The following is an 18,747-nucleotide window of genomic DNA, read 5'->3' on the forward strand; positions in this document are numbered from 1 at the left end:
TTTGTCCTGATCTTCAGGAACTTGGAAAATGTTTGTAACAAAGAAAAAGTTGAGGAAGAGGTGCTTTAGTCTGAAATCTCGATCCATCCACTAATCCTTAAGAAATAACAAACTGCATTTGTTCCTTGGCATCATCAGGTTTCACCACACAAGATTTTATCAAATTTATGTGGACTTCACTTAAAATGATAAAAAACAACAAATCCAGCACAAAGGGAGATTTCTCTTGCAAAAAAGAAAGTAAACTCAATGAAAGCAGCAATTAAACTTCCCGTCTTATCAGCTATAAAGTATTTCTGGTTTTCTATAAAGGGGTGATGATGCAATAACTGGACCGGTTCCATTTATAAAAACAAACCTTTTCTGTTCAGATTGTTCATAACATCCTGTTCTAAGTTTAACTCTAGTTGTTTCACAACAGAGATCCTCATTATCAAAAGAGTTTCTTGGCTCTTTTGCACAGTAAATATGGGAGGCTATTTGTGACGTTACATTCACAAATTAAACTACAAATAAACACCAAAAAAATTGTTTTGTTAACCTGACACATAAGAAAACATAGGGCATTATTTCTCTATGTTTATGTCATTCATACATTTATAAATGTTGCCATGAAATATTTAGCCAAACATTTAGTTAGCAAGCTAAATATTTAGTTTGAAGCTAAGTGTTGAGTTAGCAAGCTCAATATTTAGCTTGCTAACTACTAAATGTTTAACTCTGAGATAAATATTTAATTTATAAGCTAAATATATATCTTAATATTTAACTTACTAACAAAATAGCAAGCTAAATGTTATCCGAGTCAATATTGAGCTTTTTTTTTAACTAAATAGCCAGCTAATATATAGAAAAGTATTTAGTCAGCAAGGTAAACGTTTAGCTTGCTTACTAAATAGCAAGCTAAATGTGTTGCTAAGTGTGACAGTTATGGATGAAAACTAAATAATATGGAGAAAATGTGACTGAAAAATGAACCTCCATATTTTTTTCGAGAGCTTAAACAGCCCAACCCAAGTATTTGCAGTGGTTCTGGGCCAAATGTAGGTGAACATGACATGATTGATCAACAGACGTTACGTCAACAAAGTGATACCAGAGGCAACTGGGTGACACACCCATAGCAGCATATTGTCTCTACAACAAGGCTGCTGGTTTAAAGGCTAAAGATGATCTCATCGGAGGAGATCCTCCAATGCAGCAACTGTAACAACTGTTTTAGCTTGTAAAACAGTTGTTACTATTGAGGTTTGATACTTTTTAAATTACAAAACCTTCTGACAAACTGAACTTATTTAAATATTAAGATATTTTTGCAAAAATCTGAGGTTTCTAACTGATTTAGAAGATGAATTGTTCATTGTTTCATGTTTAAACTCAATACATCAACATATTGAGTTTTTTGTTACTGTGCAGCATATTCTAGAAATAATTTCTCTAAAACATTTTAAAAATTTGTTTAAAACTAAATAATTTACTAAATCTGTTCCTTTTTAGTATATTTGCACATATAACTAGTTAATATTTTCACTCAGATTTGGGTGTAATTTCTCTATCAGTCACTGGATGACGCTGCACTGATTCAGAACTGATTAATCCATCAGTGCAGGGCACACCTGATTGTCTGGTTTACAGCCACGTGTTCCAATGATTCAATTCAATTTCAAAAACCCTTTATCACCAAGTAAAATTAAATGTTTTTGTAATTCAAATCATCTAAGTATCTTCAGAAAATCATGGATGATGATGTTGTGTGCAGGAAGGATCTCCAGTAGCAGTCAGTCTTGCAGTGAATCTGGAGAGGCCTCTGACTGAAGATCGTTGCTGAATGACAAGATTATGCTAACAGAGAAATTAGACCAGAAGAGAAAAGAGTCAAGCAGTTATAATACTTTAATTTATCTCTGATCGATCTGCAGGTAAGATTTTACAAAAATATGAGACTCATCAGAATTATTTTATTAAACCTTCTTAATGTTTCAAACTTTAAAAACTGAAGCAAAAAACAACTTCCAGGTTTTATGTTCAGCTTCAGCAGCAATTCATTAAATAAGGCACAGATGAGCTGCTGCTGTAACTTCAACCTGAACTGAACCAGCAGCAATAAAATATCAACTTATTAACATTTATCAACAAGAGTTTGAGCAAAAATGTCACCATGGTGAAGCTTAGCAATAAAAATAAGGATAAATAAATAAATAAAACAGGTTTAGAGCTGCCTTCATGACTGGAGCCTTCGTCACGTCCAGTTAGCTTCCAGATTTTCTGAATCCCTTAAATATCTTCATGATGCTGAAAATATTGGTCCAGTTTGGACCCTGAAGGATCAGATCTGAAACCATCGGGTTGAATCTGCATGAAGCTCTGTTTCCTCCTGAGGAGCTGAAATGTGTCTGCAGCTCTGATGGTCTTCAGGTTCTTCAGCAGCTCCTCCCTCACTATAAGACAAAGGTCAGGGGTCAGATATTGATCCTAAATCAGAAGGTGTTCATGTTCTTCATCAGCAATAACATTATAGCCAAACAAACTTGCAGTCATGTCAGAAAGATCACCAAGAGGCTTTAAGTAGATACCTGCACGTAACTCAAACGTCTGCTTTACAGAAAAGTGCTGTGAGGAAAATCAACTACAAGGAAAGTAACTGTTTTCCGTGTAGTTGTCTGCAGCACTACTGTATTTCACACAGCAGTGCTGCAGACCTTCGGTTTTGGGGGTTGAGGTTCTCTGCTCACCATGCAGCTGTGTCCTGGAGCGAACGTCACTCCTTTCAGAACTCTGTCCTGAGATCCACTGCTGCTGCCGCTCACTGAGTTCTTCCTCATGATGCCTGAACACAAAGCAGACCCGTTTCAGAAACTGCTACTCTGTCTGCTCAGTGCAGTGAGCTCATCTACCTGAAGGGGGCAGTATGTCCCGTCTCTGCAGGCTGTTTCTGCGAGGAAGAGTGTAGTTTGCTGGCTTGGAGAGACGGCGGTGGCGGTGTTTCAACATGGCCGCCGGAGGGATAATGCTGGGGGGTGGGGCTTTACCTTTCTGTCGATAGAGCTCCTCAATTTCTCGCTTCTGACTCACCTGCAGGCTCTGCACCTGCCCCAGGTGTCTGTGAGGAGGAGAGAGGATAGTTCACAATAAACAGGCATGCATTGTGAGATTTGGCGGCACCTGCTGGCCAAACTCAAAACACTGCTCTTTATATGTCAGTAAGGTGTATTGGATTTGATTTTCCAGCTATTTGTAGAGCAAAAGATGATCACCGATCACCCAGTCACCTGTGACGAAGCTCCATTAGCTCCTCCCATATCTCCTCGCCCTCTGATTCGTCAGAGCTGTAGGTGGCAGAGCGGCTCCTTGATTGGCTGCTGCCTGACCCCTCCCACAGACTGACACTCAGCCTGCGGCTCCCCGTCGTCCTCTGCTCCTGACCAGACAGGCCGTCGTAGTTACCAGGAGGGGAGATGGTGACTGTGGGATTGCTGCTCTCTGATTGGCTCGTCTCTGTACTGCTTCCTGTGTGCTCTGGTTGATTTTTGTTGGATGGAGTCGCGGACTGGGTGGTGGCGGTGGTGTTGTCTTGAGTGGATGATCCTTGATGACTGACAGAGGGATCTCCTGAAGAGGGTGACACCTGGAAGCGTCCAACTGTGAAACCTGGTTCCTTTACTGTGAGAGAAGAAAAGAGGAGAAGATACCTTTGACTTCCTGAGTGATAATTTCATTTTCAGGAAGTTCATCCCAAAGATAGCAGAAATACCGACAAAACAATAAATAAAGCTATGATTCCAATATAGAACAGAACGGTGGAAGAATAGAGGAAGAGAATGTCTCCCGGGTGCTTTCCTTTCCCTTGGAGGCTTTTTGGGAACATCCTACAAGGAGGAGACCCTGGGGGAAAACCAAAACAATGCGTCCCGTCTGGTCTGGGAACAACTGGACACTCCAAATGAGAGGCATGTCTGGTTTCCTTTCTGGACATGTTACCTCCTCAACTCAGTTAGATAAGTGGAGATGAACAGTGATAGCGATGGAAAGGAAAACTCTGGGAGATGTAAAAATACACGATAAAAGGAAACTTTTTTTCTGTTGTCATCAAAGTGTTGCTGCCTCTCTGGGCTTTCTTCTGTTAATGAAAAAATATTGAGAATTTTCTTTGTCTTACATATCAGAAAAGTAAATTTTACCTGTCAGGGAGGGAGACATTCTTCCTGATGGAGAAACAGGAGGGGACACCTAAAATAAAGTATAAGATATCAACTTTAATAAACATGGTACATGAGTGAAGCGCACCAACACAACTCGGCAGTAAGGCATTGAGTCATTGCCTTGTCATTGACCTGCTTGCTATTTGTGTTTGTATTGTGAAACAACACAGACTGGTGAATTGTAGCTGATGAACTTATGGTTCACTGAGCACAGGAAGGATTCCCAGAGCTAAACTGATGTGACTTCTCTAACCAACGGGGCATGGAGAGACGGATGTAAGGCTTGTTTTCTATAAACAGACATCAATGTGTTGATGAGCTGCCACTGTTTGGGTTTAGTGTTTGAAAATGATCACAGTCTCATTGGCCTGTAACCTACACAAGCCCCCAACAGGACAGGGACAAGAAATTCCTGGACCGATCAGATATTCCTTGAGGTCAATGTGGAGACACGTAAATCCACTGATCATAAAGGAGATTTAAAAAAAAAAACATTTGATGTCTATAGGCCTCACCATTTTGCGAGGAGTTGATGTATGAGGAGATGATGTGGAGGACGAAGTCGATGAGTCTGTACCTGAACCTGTGAACCAGTACGATGAATGTTCAGTGTGTTGGTCTGATCAGCTGTGACTGAAGTCATTAAATCCACCAGGTACTCACCGTGAGGGGGTGAGGGTAAGTCAGCTTTACGGTCAGAGCTGTTGAGCTGTGATGAAGGAGTGAGAGATTAGCACAAAAACAAGATGCTTTAGTTCCATACAACAAAACCCAGTGACCTCAAACCTGATCATCACACCTCATAGCCCATAATACTCAGTTTGATTTGGGATCAAAATTTGTTACATTTTCAACTTGTGCATTTTACTTTCACACTGAAATGTCAAACCAATCAAACCTGTTCCCCTCTTCACCTGTGGGGGCGCTGCACCAGGAGCCACTGAAGGAAATGTCACAGTGACATGAGTGGAACTTCCTCCTTCATAAAATGTAAACAACAACGGAGTACTGGCAAATTTTACCGGTTGTAGGATTTCTCTTTTGTCATTGGCTATTTCTCTCACTAGAGTTAGACTCTCGTGTTTGTTTTGGTTGTATTTTCCCAGAATGCCCTATGCTATAGTTCATTTCCTGCTTTTGGACTGGTCTTCGGTCCACTGGACCGCACCAGAGTTCACTTCAACTGAGCCGAGACCTAGGTTTGTAGGTCTGACAGTTTGCTTTTTTGGTCTGCATCAGCACAGCACCACACCACACTTTCAAGGCAAATGAACTGGAGATCAAATAAAGCGGATTAATCAAGGCGGTGTTAATTAGTCTTAGTCTTACCTGAGGTGTTTCTGGGATCCTGTTGGATGACACTCCCTGCTCACTGTCCCTAAATGAGCCAGTCTGAGGTCTTGGTGGGGAGTGTGTTTGTTGTATGGTGAAGGAATTGGAAAATGAGCCTTGGTTTTGATGATGGACACCAGAGCTCAAAGATGGAGAACCAGAGGAAGAGAGCGGGGTTTGGGGGTTTGTGAATGGGGGAGATAAAGGTGGAGTGTGGGGATACAAGCCCTGATTGGGGGCCCCAGATTGGGGCAAGAGGGACTGAGCCACACTCATTGCCACAGAGATGACGTTAGCTAGGGAAAAGTAAGGTTGGTCTGGGGAGGGCCATTGGTGAGGGTTGGGTGCTGATGGAGAAGAGGTGGGGGTGAAAAGGGAAGGGTTGCTTTGCACCCGGGACAGTCGGGAGATGGGGGGCATGGTTGGGAAGGAGGCAGTGTAAGTGGAATAGGGGTGAGTCTGGAGTTGATATTGAGCAGCATGTGGGAGATGAGGTTGGGGCGTAGAGTTGGAGTCTGGGTGTGGGTAGTGGAGAGAGAACTGGGGGTGCTGATAGGAGGAAGCTGGAGAAAGGAACATAAATGACAGTTTTAAAAAAGGTAAACGTCTGGGTAATTCACATGTTACCACTAGGTGGTGCTGTGCATCATCTCAACAGTGGTTTACATTTAGAAAACATGCAACAGGAAGACACTTAGGTTGGATACCTACCAAAGTGTTTCAACAAAATAAAAAAGATTACAGCCATATTAGGGCCATATTTATCTGTAAATATGTTCTATCCAGAACTCCTCGAGTTGAATTTTAGCTTCACCTGGTTCAGATTCTGTTAAAAATTTCCTATTAAGCACCTTTTACTATCAAATTATTCATCAGTTAATCCAAAAAAAATAGTCAACAGATCAACCCTACACTGCATTGATCTTAAAATTGCACAACTAATAAAGCATATAAGTAGATATCCATCACCCCTACCAGCTGGTAGATGATGTGAAGGTATTATGTAAAAGACGACACCATGTTGTACCTGATGGAGTCTGAAAAGACTGTGACCTCAGCGGTCTGACGAGGGGCGTGGCCTCGGTGTCGATACGGAAATCCACAGCTTTCAAAGGTGAGGGGTCATTGTTATCAATATCTGACAGGAGGAGACAACAAATGAACGAGTCAGAACTGACAAAGATACATCACATTTGAGCTTTAAACCACCAGACTGATTTTACAGTGCAAATGTTGGTACTTACCAGGCAAAGAGGACGAGGACAGAGTCCTGGACAGGCCCTTTATTGCCTCGTTTAACTGTAAAGATTAAAGAACTCGGTTAGAGTACCAATCAGAGTATAATTCAATAAAATTGCTGAAACCATGGAGTCTGACTCAGATGATTTTATACTGTAACGCTGCACTGTTTCATGAAAAGCTGTACCAGTTTAAACAATTAGAGGATTCAACTGTTTAGGCACTGTTCAACCAGAGGAGGGCAGAACTGAATCAGTTTTAGGCAAATATTGCAGAACTAAACATAAAAACTTACACAAAAGCATAAAGACAGAACCCTAAATAACCTATTTGACAGTTTAAAAGCAAAAAAAAAGTTAGATTTTTGGAGTTAGTTGTCAGAAGGAAACCTTTTAGGGGTGAAATGAGGCGCACCTGTGATTCGGGCAACGCAGATGCAGTCAAGTTAGGCAACCTGTTGGCGCCTGCTGGATGCTGCTGATGCATCATTAACTCCGCCCTCTTTATGATTTCATACATGCGTAGAATAAACCCCTCTCTCTCTGATGGCAGGATGAAGTCTCTGAACAGCTGAAAGTAAAGAGTTGGTTGATGTTGATGGAGGACAAGCTGGAGGAGAATGCTCAATGCTGATTGGTTGTCTCCTCACCATCACAGAGGCGATGTCCTCTGGATTGTCTCCATCCAGGTCGAACTTAAAGGTCACCATCTTGTTGTTGTGAGTCTGCAGCTCACACTCCACCACTCGGTCCGCCTTGTCGGACACCTGCATGCACCAAACACACACACCAGCTGTGTTTGCATCAACCATAAAATTGCATAAATGGAAACACATACATTTTTTTTTAAACTCATGGTTTTCGTGAGGCAAGTTTTGACCAAATCTAAATTGGTTTATTCCGCAAAACTGCAATGGAAACACTATCTTTACATCACGAGTTACATGATCATCAGTTGGATCTTACTACTGGCGGAAACGCCAAAGAAGACAACAACAGGAAGCAGTAGGAGAATGATGATCTGTTTTTTTTTTTTAGACTTTAGTTTTTAGTGCAAATTTCTTAAAACACTTGAAATAAGACAAAACTAACTTACAAGTAACGTTTCAGCAAGATATAGCAGCTTGTTTTACGTAATTCCTTAATATTGATTAAAAAAAAAACATTCTAGTTCCAGTGGTAGATTATTTCCCTCATAAAAAGACATTTTCTTCATATTATAAGTAAAATAATCTGCCAGTGGAACTAGAACTTTTATCAATATTAAGGAATTATTGACTTACAATAAGATCCTGTTTCTTCCTGAAAAGTCGCTTGTAAGTTAGTTTTGTCTTATTTCAAGTGTATTAAGAAATTTGCACTAAAAACTAGACCAAAAATACTTGGTAATATTTTGTATTTTTGCAGTGTTGTAATTGTTTGGCATGTTTTTTAATAACTTATCATGGGAAGAAACTTATTCATGTCTGATTTTAATTTTACTTCTTAATTAATGGAAACACAGCAATTGTGAAATTGTGTTTTTCTACATCAGTAGGACATCGACAAGCATTTGTTGCCGTTTGTAATAGCAGCTCGGCTTTCGACTGGGACTCACCCCGACGATCCTCAGCCGGGCTCTGGCTCTACGCCTGAACTGCTTTGTTGCTTCTCTCTTCGCTGCTTCCTGCTTGCTCCAATCTGATTGGCCATCGTTGCCGTCACTCAGGCTGGACGTTATGTCAGAGGAGTAGCTGTAAAGATAAAACAGATTTTAAAGTAAAACATATTGAAACAAAGGAGGCTGATTGTTGTATCCTGTGTGTTACCTGTCGACAGGTGAGGAGAAGCCGCAGCTTGAATCAGTGGGATGTTTTTCTGAACTTTGGGAAACAGCAATGCTCTGCAGAACACAGTTTCAATTAGAGCTGAGACTAACAATTACTTTATTATTGATTATTCTGTTTAAAAAACTGGCATAGTCTGCACATTTTACATGTAATCCTTTTTTATATAAAATATTAGAAATACGATAAAAGTTGCAAATAATTTGATTGCTTTTTAAAATCAGAAAATACGCATTTTCTTGCCTAAGATATACCAAAAGATGCATCTGTAGGTAAAAAAAATACTTCTAACATCAACATGTGGAAAGCTCATCCCTTTATTTAACATCAGTACAGTGAAGAGCTGGTGATTATTTCTTGGCTTAACTGATTAATAATTTGATGCAAAAGATGCTTAATAGGAGATTTATTTACACAATCTGAACCAGGTGATTGCAAAGGAGATCTGAACATATTTAGTTTTATTTTAAATGCAAATTTTCTGTATAGTTTAGCTTAATTACTACTCTGAATATGTTATACTTTCAGCAAATTACTCTTTTTTAAGTCTGTTCACTCCAGTTAACAATTAATCGATTGCTAAAGTATTTTGATAATCGATTCATCTCGATTTATCTGATTAATCATTTCAGCTTTTCAGATTTTAGAGATTGAAGGATTTTATAGACTTATTGAAATTTATCCTTGTGATGATTTTTTGTTGTTGTTGTTTTCTAATGTTTGTAGCTGGACTGAAGCAACTAAAGTCAATTTTATCTGTTTTTCTCCTGCTGACCTTTGGGAATCGCAACATCGGGAAGGGCGGCGCTTTGGAAGGCGTCCGACGTAAAGGAGGCGGGGTCCCTGGATTGGGGGCGGAGCTTAACGAAGGAGGAAGAGTCTCAGGAGCCGCTGGAGGGGTGTTGAAGAAGACTCCTGTCTCACAGTCAGCTGCCATAAGAAGTCGCGGTTATTAACTTGAACAAGCCATCATCCAATCAGACATTGAAACACGTAATTAAATTTACTGACAGGCAGCTGAGGAGTGAGACGCGTGTCTGGTTGTCTTGTCTTGGTCTTCGTCTCCATCTTCTTCCGTTTTGTTGGACAAGACGCTGATCCCAGAATCTGCCGGGCTGCTGCTCGCCAACAGCATCCCTGCTGGGCTGGGTGCCGTGGGCGGGGCTTGTATGTCAGCAGGAACATCATTCTGTGAGTTTATTGGACGAGCGTTAAGGCTCCCACATACTCTGTCTATTTCACTCCGTTGAAGTTTGAGCAAACTTTCATGTTTAGGTGCGTGTTCTCCGTGTCGCACAGTAAACTGCTCAGCAGAAAACAGTGTTAAAATCAAACTGCTGGCGCCCTCTTGTGGACTTAATTATGTCAGATTTTCAGCAACGTCTTATAAGACATAAAATTTAAAGACTTGTGCAATGCATTACTGAGGGAATATAAGGACTTTCCAAAGCAGTAATTACAATAAAATTACTTATTAAAGTAATGTGTGTTACTATTTCTGTCATCATCCTTTGTAAAAAAAATAATAATTTGTGATTTCCTTGTGTCACAGTGAGTAGGGTTACATATGTGACAAGTCACCTTTTCAGTAATAAGACAACGTTGATTGGGGATGAGCTAAGTTAAAGTATCTGAGTTACTTGTTAAAAGATAAATCAGTAATCAGTAGTCGGATTACTATGTCAAGGTAATTGTGGCTGAATTTGAGGGAAATAAAGGAATTTGTTTTGATAAATGTAGGAAATCGGTTTCCTTGACAATGCAATCAATGGGGACAGTATGGGTGGAGTCCGCGTGGCTCACTGAATACACAAAGTTTGGCCGAGTATGTGGGAGCCTTTAGGCTAATACTACATGACAAAATTTGACAATGAACAAACTCAATAAATTAAATAATAAAAAGATTTTAATTTGTAAATAAAATCTTAAAACATTTAATTTATGCTTCAGACTCACCTGACTCGCCACCCGTCCAGAAGCAGATGCATTCAAAGCGGATGCAGGCTTCTGATTGGACAGTTTGGACTGATCGGGGGCGGGCTCAGCCGCCTTCCTCTTAACAACCGCTTTAAGGTTGTTCAGAGCTTCCTCCAGCAGGCGGCGCTTTTTGTCCCTCTGCTGCTTTATGGCAGTCACGCGGTTTCTGATCACCTTGGCGATCACTTTGTAGTCGGCCTTACACACAAATCCCAGGATCACCTGAGAGACAAAGATGGACAGGTGAGTCCAGCCGGCAGCCTTTGGTGATGTCACCAGTGCGGTGATGAGGCTACCATCTCCTGGGCGACCTCTTCAGGGACGTCTTTGTACAGCTCAAAAAGGAACTCAATGGCATTATTGTCTTTGTATTTGCCCAGAAGCTTCTTCTTGTCTTCCACCCTGAGCCAGAGCTTCAGGGCTGCCTTTGTACCATCATCTTCCTCAGCGAGCTCCACATAGTAACCCGTCTTTTCCTGGAAGAACCGGTGCCCCAGCAGATCCTGAACCGTAAACCTACCAAAGAAATCAACCATCAATAGGTGGTTCGCTGTCCCACATTGACAAGAGACACAAGTGAAGCATATGAGAACTTTTCAGACACAGTTATATTTTAAAGCTTCTAGCGTAAAACAAATTTAATTTGCTTTAATCGAACTCTAGTTTGTTTATTTACAAAGTCTGGTTTGTTTGGGGAGGTGTGAATGTTTCCCAACTGACCTCTCGCTGCTGTTGGTTCGGATGCAGCCCTCGATTATCTCTTTCAGCTCCTGGTTTTGTACTTTAGAAAAATTATCCGGCTTGATTCCCTGGAAAACAGACAGTGGGTCAAACACGGAAACACAACAGGAAGTGTGCGGGTGTGAGGTGGACATGGCCTTACGTTGGTGACTTTGCGGTAGATCTGGGCTGCGTTTTGACACTCGGAGTACGGATACTCTGAAGTTGCCATCTCCAGCATGCACATACCGAAGGCGTAAATGTCCACAGCCTCGTCATACTTCTCCTCATACATCTCAGGAGCCATAAACTCAGGAGTTCCTGAACGCACCACGAGTCACAGTGTGAGACACTCAAACAGAGCCCTTCCTCGCGTCTTCCTGAGTAGATGCTTCTTACCAATGACACTCTTGGCGAATGAGGCCTTCTTGAGCGTCGAGAGGCCCAGGTCCCCAATCTTGACCGAGGCGGTGGGTCCATTGATGAAGACATTGTCACATTTAAGGTCTCGGTGGAGAATGGGTGGCGAGCGCGAGTGCAGGAAGTGGAGACCTTTCAAGATTTGCAGGCTCCATCTCTGCAGCAGCTTCAGCTTCATCGGGCGGAACCGGCGCACGTACCTGGATGGGTTTAAAGGAAAACACAGAACAAGGAGGGTCATGTTCAGGATACGCTCTGGTGCCAGATGGTGTTAGGGAATGAAAAAGTGGCAAATAATTCACAGACAGTTGGAGGATCTGTAAGAATTGTGTGAATACGGAACTTGTGTAAAATGCCATGTTGGCCCAAATAAAGCAGACAGAAACAGAGTCCAGTGTGATGATTTGTTTTTGTTTGCTGCTTTTTAACATAATTGGTGCCCAATGTGGGGCATATTTATGCTCAGATCTGACTATGTCTGTGTGTGTAGAGTTCTGCACCAGTCCAGACTGTGGTTTGGTTGACACAGATCTGTAGGCTTGCTTCTTACTGGACTCCTATGAGACTTTACAGAAATTCTCCACAGCTGGAACATTTCAACTGTTATTTTCTCATCTTTCCAAACTCCTTCCTGACTTTCCAAGTCAGATTGACCCACTATATTTGACAGTTTTTCTGAATCGGAACATGGGAAAAAATGTCTTGTTATGATTGAAATAATCTGGTAGCACTATCAATATTAAGGAATTATTAACTTATCTTGCTGAAAAGTTACTTGTAAGTTAGTTTTGTCTTATTTTGTCAAAATACTTGGTAAGATTTTATGTTTTTGATTTTATGAGAGATAAAGGCTTTTGTGGTCTGTTTTCCTCACGTTTTGAGCGTCCCAGACGTCATGAGCTCCGTCACCAGGATGATGCACTTAGCGGACTTCCAGGAGTCGTAGAACCTCACGATGTTGGGATGCTGCAGGACTTTGAGCATCTCCACCTCCTCGCTGAAGCGCTGGCGCTCGGCTTTGCTCAGACGATGAGTCTGTGGAGCGTGAACACATGAACACCTTCAGCCGTTCACCTTGTGAGAGAGAAACCTGCGCCCTGAAGGACGCTGAGCCCTCACAGAGCTGCTCCTAATGAACTGCTGACATGGCAACAGAAACGCCTCGCTCTGCTGCCAGACTCGATTTTCTGTTTGTTTATTTATGATCCGGCGCTTCCTGTGTCTCTGAGTTCTGACTTCAGGCTTCACAAGGTTGGTAACTAGATCACAGGACAGCAACCGGGAAAATGAAATTAAATCATTTTTTATACTTTAAAACATTTTATGTTTATTTTATTAAATGAATACATCAATACATACATTTGAGAAGCAAATTCCATAAATGTATTTAATAAATAAAATTATATAAATATGTACAAGAATTTTAATTATCAAATTAAATTGAAATAATTTTTAAAAATTGATAATTGAGTAAATATATATCAGAAATTAAATTAAATGTTATACATTTAGTCAATTAAATTTTGTAAAAATAAATATTAAAAAAATTATTTACATTTGATGTTTAATTAAATTGACAAATAAAATGTAATAAATTTGTTATTTACTAAATTAAATTAAATTATAACAATACATGAATACATTTGGTGTTACATAAAATTAAATATGATATGGTATTTATTAAATTAAGATATATAAATAAATACATTTGATATTGAATTGAATTAAATGAAAAACCTTTTATAAATTACTTCACTTTAATTTAGTTTTACCCACTGCAACTATGGGAAATGTGAATACAGCAAAAAATAAAAAATAAAATCAATAAATGTTTAAAAAATATATTTAAATGTAAAATTTAAAACCTAAGTTTGTTGTATTGGTCTTCTTCCATTGTTTTTAGATTTTCATTAATTTTTTTATTTCTCTCTGATTTTATGCTGCTTATTTAAACAACCTGTAGATTTAAAGAGAAAAAGTCCTTCAGGAGAAAAATCACATTAAGAAACACAAAACACAGAAAATAGCAACATGTCCGACGTGTTTCTGCACCAAACAAACAGATGAGATGGCAGAACGTGTGTGTGTGTGTGTGTGTGTGTGTGTGTGTGTGTGTGTGTTATCACCAGCATCCAGCCGCTGTGCGCTTGCTCAGATACTGTTTATGTTTCAACAAACTGCTGACTCATGCTCCATCGCAACACGTATGTGTGTCTGCAGCCTGCAGTGAGGAGTGGAGCTGAAGGACCCAGAAAAATGTTTTACCTCCATGTTTCTGGATGTTTGAAATGACGTGAAGGGGAAAAACTCAAATCCAGCTGGGCTTGATGGGACAACGTGTAACAGTACACATCAAAAAATTAAAATATCGCGTAAAAGTGCAACATTTCTTCCCAGTCATTTTAGAAAGTGAAGATAATGCAGAATCACCAACCATAGAGAGAGATATCTAAAGTCTTTGTTTCTTGTTATTTTGATGATCAGCTTATACAAAATGAAAAAAATATAAAACTGAAAAGATCACGGTGTCACCTTCTAATCAGCTAATTAACTCAAAACTCCTGCAAAGATTTCCTCAGCTTTTAAACACTTTTCACAAGGAGGAGAAGTCGTAAGAACTTATTGCTAAAGGAGCTGGTTGTTCACAAAGTTCTGTATCCAAGCATATTTGCAGAAAATTGAGTGGAAGGAAGAAATATGGTTCCACTATTTTTGCTTCCATTTAAGTGGTGCCCTGTTCTGAATGTCAGCCAGATTACATTGATAAAAGAAGAAGTGGATGCTAAGTTAATAGGTTTAACTAATTTTAATGTAATAAACCATTAATTGACAATTAATAGTAAGATGGTTAATTTGTTGCATCTCTGTGTGGTTCTGATCCATCAGTCCTTGTTGACTCTTGTAGTTCTGATAAACTACATTCACCCGGATCAGAGAACTAGTGAAGACGCTGTAGATAGAAAAACAAAGAGGTGTAAATTTCTGCCAAAAATCCAGAAATGTTGAAATTACTCTGAGAAGATTTGTAGATGAAAAAAGTTTTAAGAAAACTTGAAATTTAAAAAGTTAAAAAGTTTTGAAAACTACTCCAAACTACTCCAACCTGCCCAAATTTTTGAAACTCGAAAAAAAAAATTCAAAAGTCGAAGGCTTTTGAATTTTGAAACTGAAATTTCCAAGTTTTTTTACAGAAAATTTCTGAAATTGATCTAAAAATCTCAGAGATTTTATTTTGAATGTTTCAGATTTTTGAACTAAGAAATTTTCGATTTTGCTTGTGAGAAAATTTCTGAGACTAATCTAAAAATTTCTGAGTTTTTTTCTAGCAAAGTTTCAACTTTTTGAACTCAAAAATTTCTGATTTTTGATTCAAATTTCTGATTTTTTTGGCAGATAACCCCCCCCCCCCCCACCACCCCCCCCAGTCGTCATGGTAACCGGACTGTCTGACCCCGTGACCCAGTGATTACCTGCAGCTCGCACCAGGCCACCTCCACCGTCTTCTCCGTGTCCAGGCCTTTGTAAACCGCCTTGAATGAACCTCGTCCGATCTCGATGTTGAATTTCAGGAATCGCCCATCGGGCGACGATCCCACCGCTTCCGTCTCCTCCTCGTCGCGCGCCTCCTGCTTCTGCCGTTGCCATGGCAACTCCTCCCTGGTGGAGTCAGACAGCGTGACGCCGGACTCCTCGGCCGAGTCCCAGCCGATGCTCAGCTCTGCGGCGGTTTTATCCCAGGCGTCTGATTGGCTGGCATCTTCATCTTCATCTTCCTCGGTTCTCTTCTTTGTGTCGCTCTCAGGTGTCGACGTCATCGCGGCCCACCTGGGGTTTGATTTAAAGTGTAATTGTGACGTCACAAAAGGTGGGCCGAGCTTCAATAACCTATAAATAAAGAAAGCATTCAAATTTTTCACAATTAACATGTAATGTGTTGGTTAAGTTTCCCCATAAACATGTTAAACAAAAGTTTTATTATATCAGATAAATGTTTATATTTAAAGATTGTTAATGTTAATATTTAAATTTATATTATTTTCACATTTCAAACTATTGATGATTAAACTGAACACAAAGAAAATCAAATAAGCATTTATAGAGCTGTTTTAATCCCAGATTAGGGACAGTGTAGAAAAAGATTATACATTTCACAAAAAAGTCAGAATTTTTTGAGATTCAAAGGTTGAACATTTTCAACTTTTGAACATTTTTGGGTAAAACACAGAAATGTTTTACTGTGAGTGAAACATTAAATATGATTTCACTTGAAACACTTTTTTATGCCCAAACATTAAACTCTGAGTTTGTTCCTCCAACTGCAGCAGACCCAGAATCTGATTATTACTAAACTTTAGATTTCTGAAGTTATTATGAGTTATAATCTTAATATTTGTGTTGTACTCACTGTGTTTGTCCGCTTTGATCAGCTTCAGACCGGAACCGGTAAATCCAGCGCACCAGGCGGACCTTTAAGGTTCTGGCTGAGGTTCGGTTCCTATCTGAGTCCAGATCCTCCTCCTCCTTTTCTTCTCCTTCTGTGATGTCATAGCCTGACATCCGCGCACGCTATCTGCTCAGAGCAGACTGCACGAGCTGGAAGAAAGCCCCGCCTACCGGACACCTGTCTGAAAAGAAATGGGTCACGTGACTTGTCAGAAACGGATCAATCATCTGCTTTCTATTAATTTATGTTTTTATTTTGGTCAGAAGCCTGTTTCTGTGTTTTTGTGTGTGTCATATTTGAATTTTAGTGAAAATTTTTATTTTCTTTTTCCTGTAAAAATACTGCATTAACTATACTACATTTACACAGTATTCCTTAGAAATAAGTGCATAAATAAATACTTATTTTTAAGTATTTGTTATCTGATATATGTATTTTACATTTTTTTTATTTTGGTCACAAGTTTGTTTTTATATTTTTTGTATCATATATGGAATTTGTATTATTTATTGAAAGTAAAAATTAAACTTTGACACCACATTATTGCTACTGTGTGGGATTTTAAGAGTTTGTCATCTGACATACTAATAAAAGGGTGTTGTGAATTTCATTTATTTTATGTTTTTTATTATATATTTTGTGTATTTACTTTTTCAGTTATTTTCTCAGCTGCTTTTTGTTCTAATGCAGAATAGTAATGCAGAATGTTACTAATTAAATTAATAATTTAATTATTAATAAATTATTAAATGTATTAATAATGTTAACCTTTACAGATTTGCAACATCATAGAAAGGTCAGTAACTCAAAGATTTAAACACGTTCTTTAAAAAAATCCCACTCCTGCTCCTAACAGATCTTCAGTCAAAATCTAAAGGCAAAAAAAAAAAAAAATGATGTTGTCTGCAAAGCTAAATATTTTATTTATTAAGGTAAAATTTATTTCCTCAAAATAAAAATAAAAAACAACCATAACCTACATTCTTTCTGTATTTATTGCTTATTCTGGTTCGTGCTGTAATGTTGCCCTCTGTCCACCAGAGGGCAACATTGTCTTAACTCCGCAGTTTCATTAATTTAATTTTTGAATTTTAATTTAAATTATTTTCTACTCAAACATGTAGGTGGTGCATGCTAACATGTTTTGAAGAATTCCGTGTATGAATCAATACATTTATTTATTTATTTATTTATTTATTTATTTATTTATTTATTTATTTATTTATTTGTGTGTCAAATCTCCGTGTGTTGCTTCAGTTCTCAGCTTTGTCCTCCGATGCAACGGCTGTAAGTATGAACAACCTCCTCTCTTTTGTTTGTCTATTTATTTATTTTTGTTTATTATTTAAAATGTTTATTGTTTAAAATGCTTTAAGACGTTACCGAATGTGTTTGTTTTAACTACAAGCTTAATGAATGATGTTCAATCTTTAATATAGTTCATGATCTGTTTTTCCTGTCAATTGTCATAATAAGCATAATAATAAACAACCTGATAAGATGAAAGAAACCCAGTTTAAAGTGTTTGGTGTATAAAATCAGACAATAAACAGGCAGATTGTGTTTTAAATGAAGAGATCTACTTTGTGTTGATATTTTATTTTCCTCCTTGAAGCAATAAACCTTTGATCTTTAATCCCAGCAGGAGGATTAAGCAGATTTTCTCATCATTAATCCGTTTCTTATCTTCATCTTTCCATCTTTATCCCTTTGTCCTGTCGTTCTTCCTCCTCTTCTCTGTTTAATTTCCTGTCTTGTTGTTGTGACGTCATATGCAACAGGCAGATGTAATCAGTGATAAATGATAATCTATTCTGTGGCTCGGGGAGGTCAGAGAACCGCGTCATTTTACGTCATGTCCTGCTGTCTGACGCTCCTTATGCTCCTCCTTTTGATCCATTCATCATCCCTCCAGGGGGTGGCGCTGTGGCGCCGGGGGAACCGAGTGTCTTCCATCAACGCCTGCCAGCAGAAGGAGGCGCCGGACGGAGGATTGATGGTTCGCTGCAGCGGACTCCGACTGACCCAGGTCCGTCTGCTGGTTCCAGTTTAACCAGTAGATTCTTTGGTTGAGTTTTTAAAGTGTCAGATTGATCAAGCTGGTCTTTTATCGCGATATTTTATGGTACTATTGTGATGATGATAAAAAATGATAATAATAAAACTGTTGTTTTTTTTACTACGTTTTTAGATAACCGTGTGGCTGTGGCTGCATTCATAGCCCTACAAAGACAAATATTGTTCTTGGAAAAACATTCTGATTTGAACCCGGCATCTTCAGGACGCCAGTTACTTAAAAAGTGATTTATTTTTGCTAAACTGCACATGCATTTAATCGTATTTTCAAATTTGATATTTATTCAGAGTTGGGAACAATAGCTACATTTACTCAATTACACTTACTTGAGTACTATACCTAAAAATTTACTTTTAGGCATATTTTTACTGCCCTGTGCTTCTTACTCCTACTTGAGTAATTTTATCATAAAGTATCACTACTCTTACTTGAGTAAAATTTCTGGATACAAGCTTTTTTTAACAAAAAAAAAGAGGAAGAAGAAGAAAAAGAAACACCAGACTCAGACACATGT

The 18,747-nt window shown here is 39.0% G+C and overlaps 1 protein-coding gene across 1 annotated transcript; it reads right to left on the minus strand.

The window, feature by feature from the left end:
- Window positions 1–1,875: 1,875 nt before the first annotated feature.
- LOC106934536 (serine/threonine-protein kinase WNK4-like) lies at window positions 1,876–16,344 on the minus strand. The gene is made up of 24 exons (XM_015014512.1): window positions 16,118–16,344; window positions 15,183–15,597; window positions 12,587–12,747; window positions 11,692–11,912; window positions 11,456–11,613; window positions 11,293–11,381; window positions 10,869–11,088; window positions 10,552–10,794; window positions 9,607–9,784; window positions 9,371–9,525; window positions 8,578–8,651; window positions 8,367–8,502; window positions 7,420–7,536; window positions 7,185–7,340; window positions 6,776–6,830; window positions 6,559–6,669; window positions 5,529–6,094; window positions 4,863–4,908; window positions 4,715–4,782; window positions 4,179–4,227; window positions 3,270–3,660; window positions 2,895–3,100; window positions 2,733–2,827; window positions 1,876–2,438 (listed from the first exon to the last, which is right to left on the minus strand). Exons 1-24 carry the CDS (start codon window positions 16,267–16,269, stop codon window positions 2,436–2,438), a joined length of 4,065 nt encoding a protein of 1,354 aa, XP_014869998.1. The 5' UTR covers window positions 16,270–16,344; the 3' UTR covers window positions 1,876–2,435.
- Window positions 16,345–18,747: the final 2,403 nt, after the last annotated feature.

Source organism: Poecilia latipinna, unplaced genomic scaffold (assembly GCF_001443285.1).
Source record: "Poecilia latipinna isolate Pla-1442-1.1 unplaced genomic scaffold, P_latipinna-1.0 Scaffold1820, whole genome shotgun sequence".
NCBI lineage: Eukaryota > Metazoa > Chordata > Actinopteri > Cyprinodontiformes > Poeciliidae > Poecilia > Poecilia latipinna.

Coding starts and splice junctions, on each gene's coding strand:
- LOC106934536 (XM_015014512.1), bottom strand. CDS start 16,269: ATGTCAGGCTATGACATCACAGAAGGAGAAGAAAAGGAGGAGGAGGAT. Junction 11,614..11,691: donor ATTCGCCAAGAGTGTCATTG/GTAAGAAGCATC, acceptor TGGTGCGTTCAG/GAACTCCTGAGTTTATGGCT. Junction 11,382..11,455: donor TCTACCGCAAAGTCACCAAC/GTAAGGCCATGT, acceptor TCTGTTTTCCAG/GGAATCAAGCCGGATAATTT.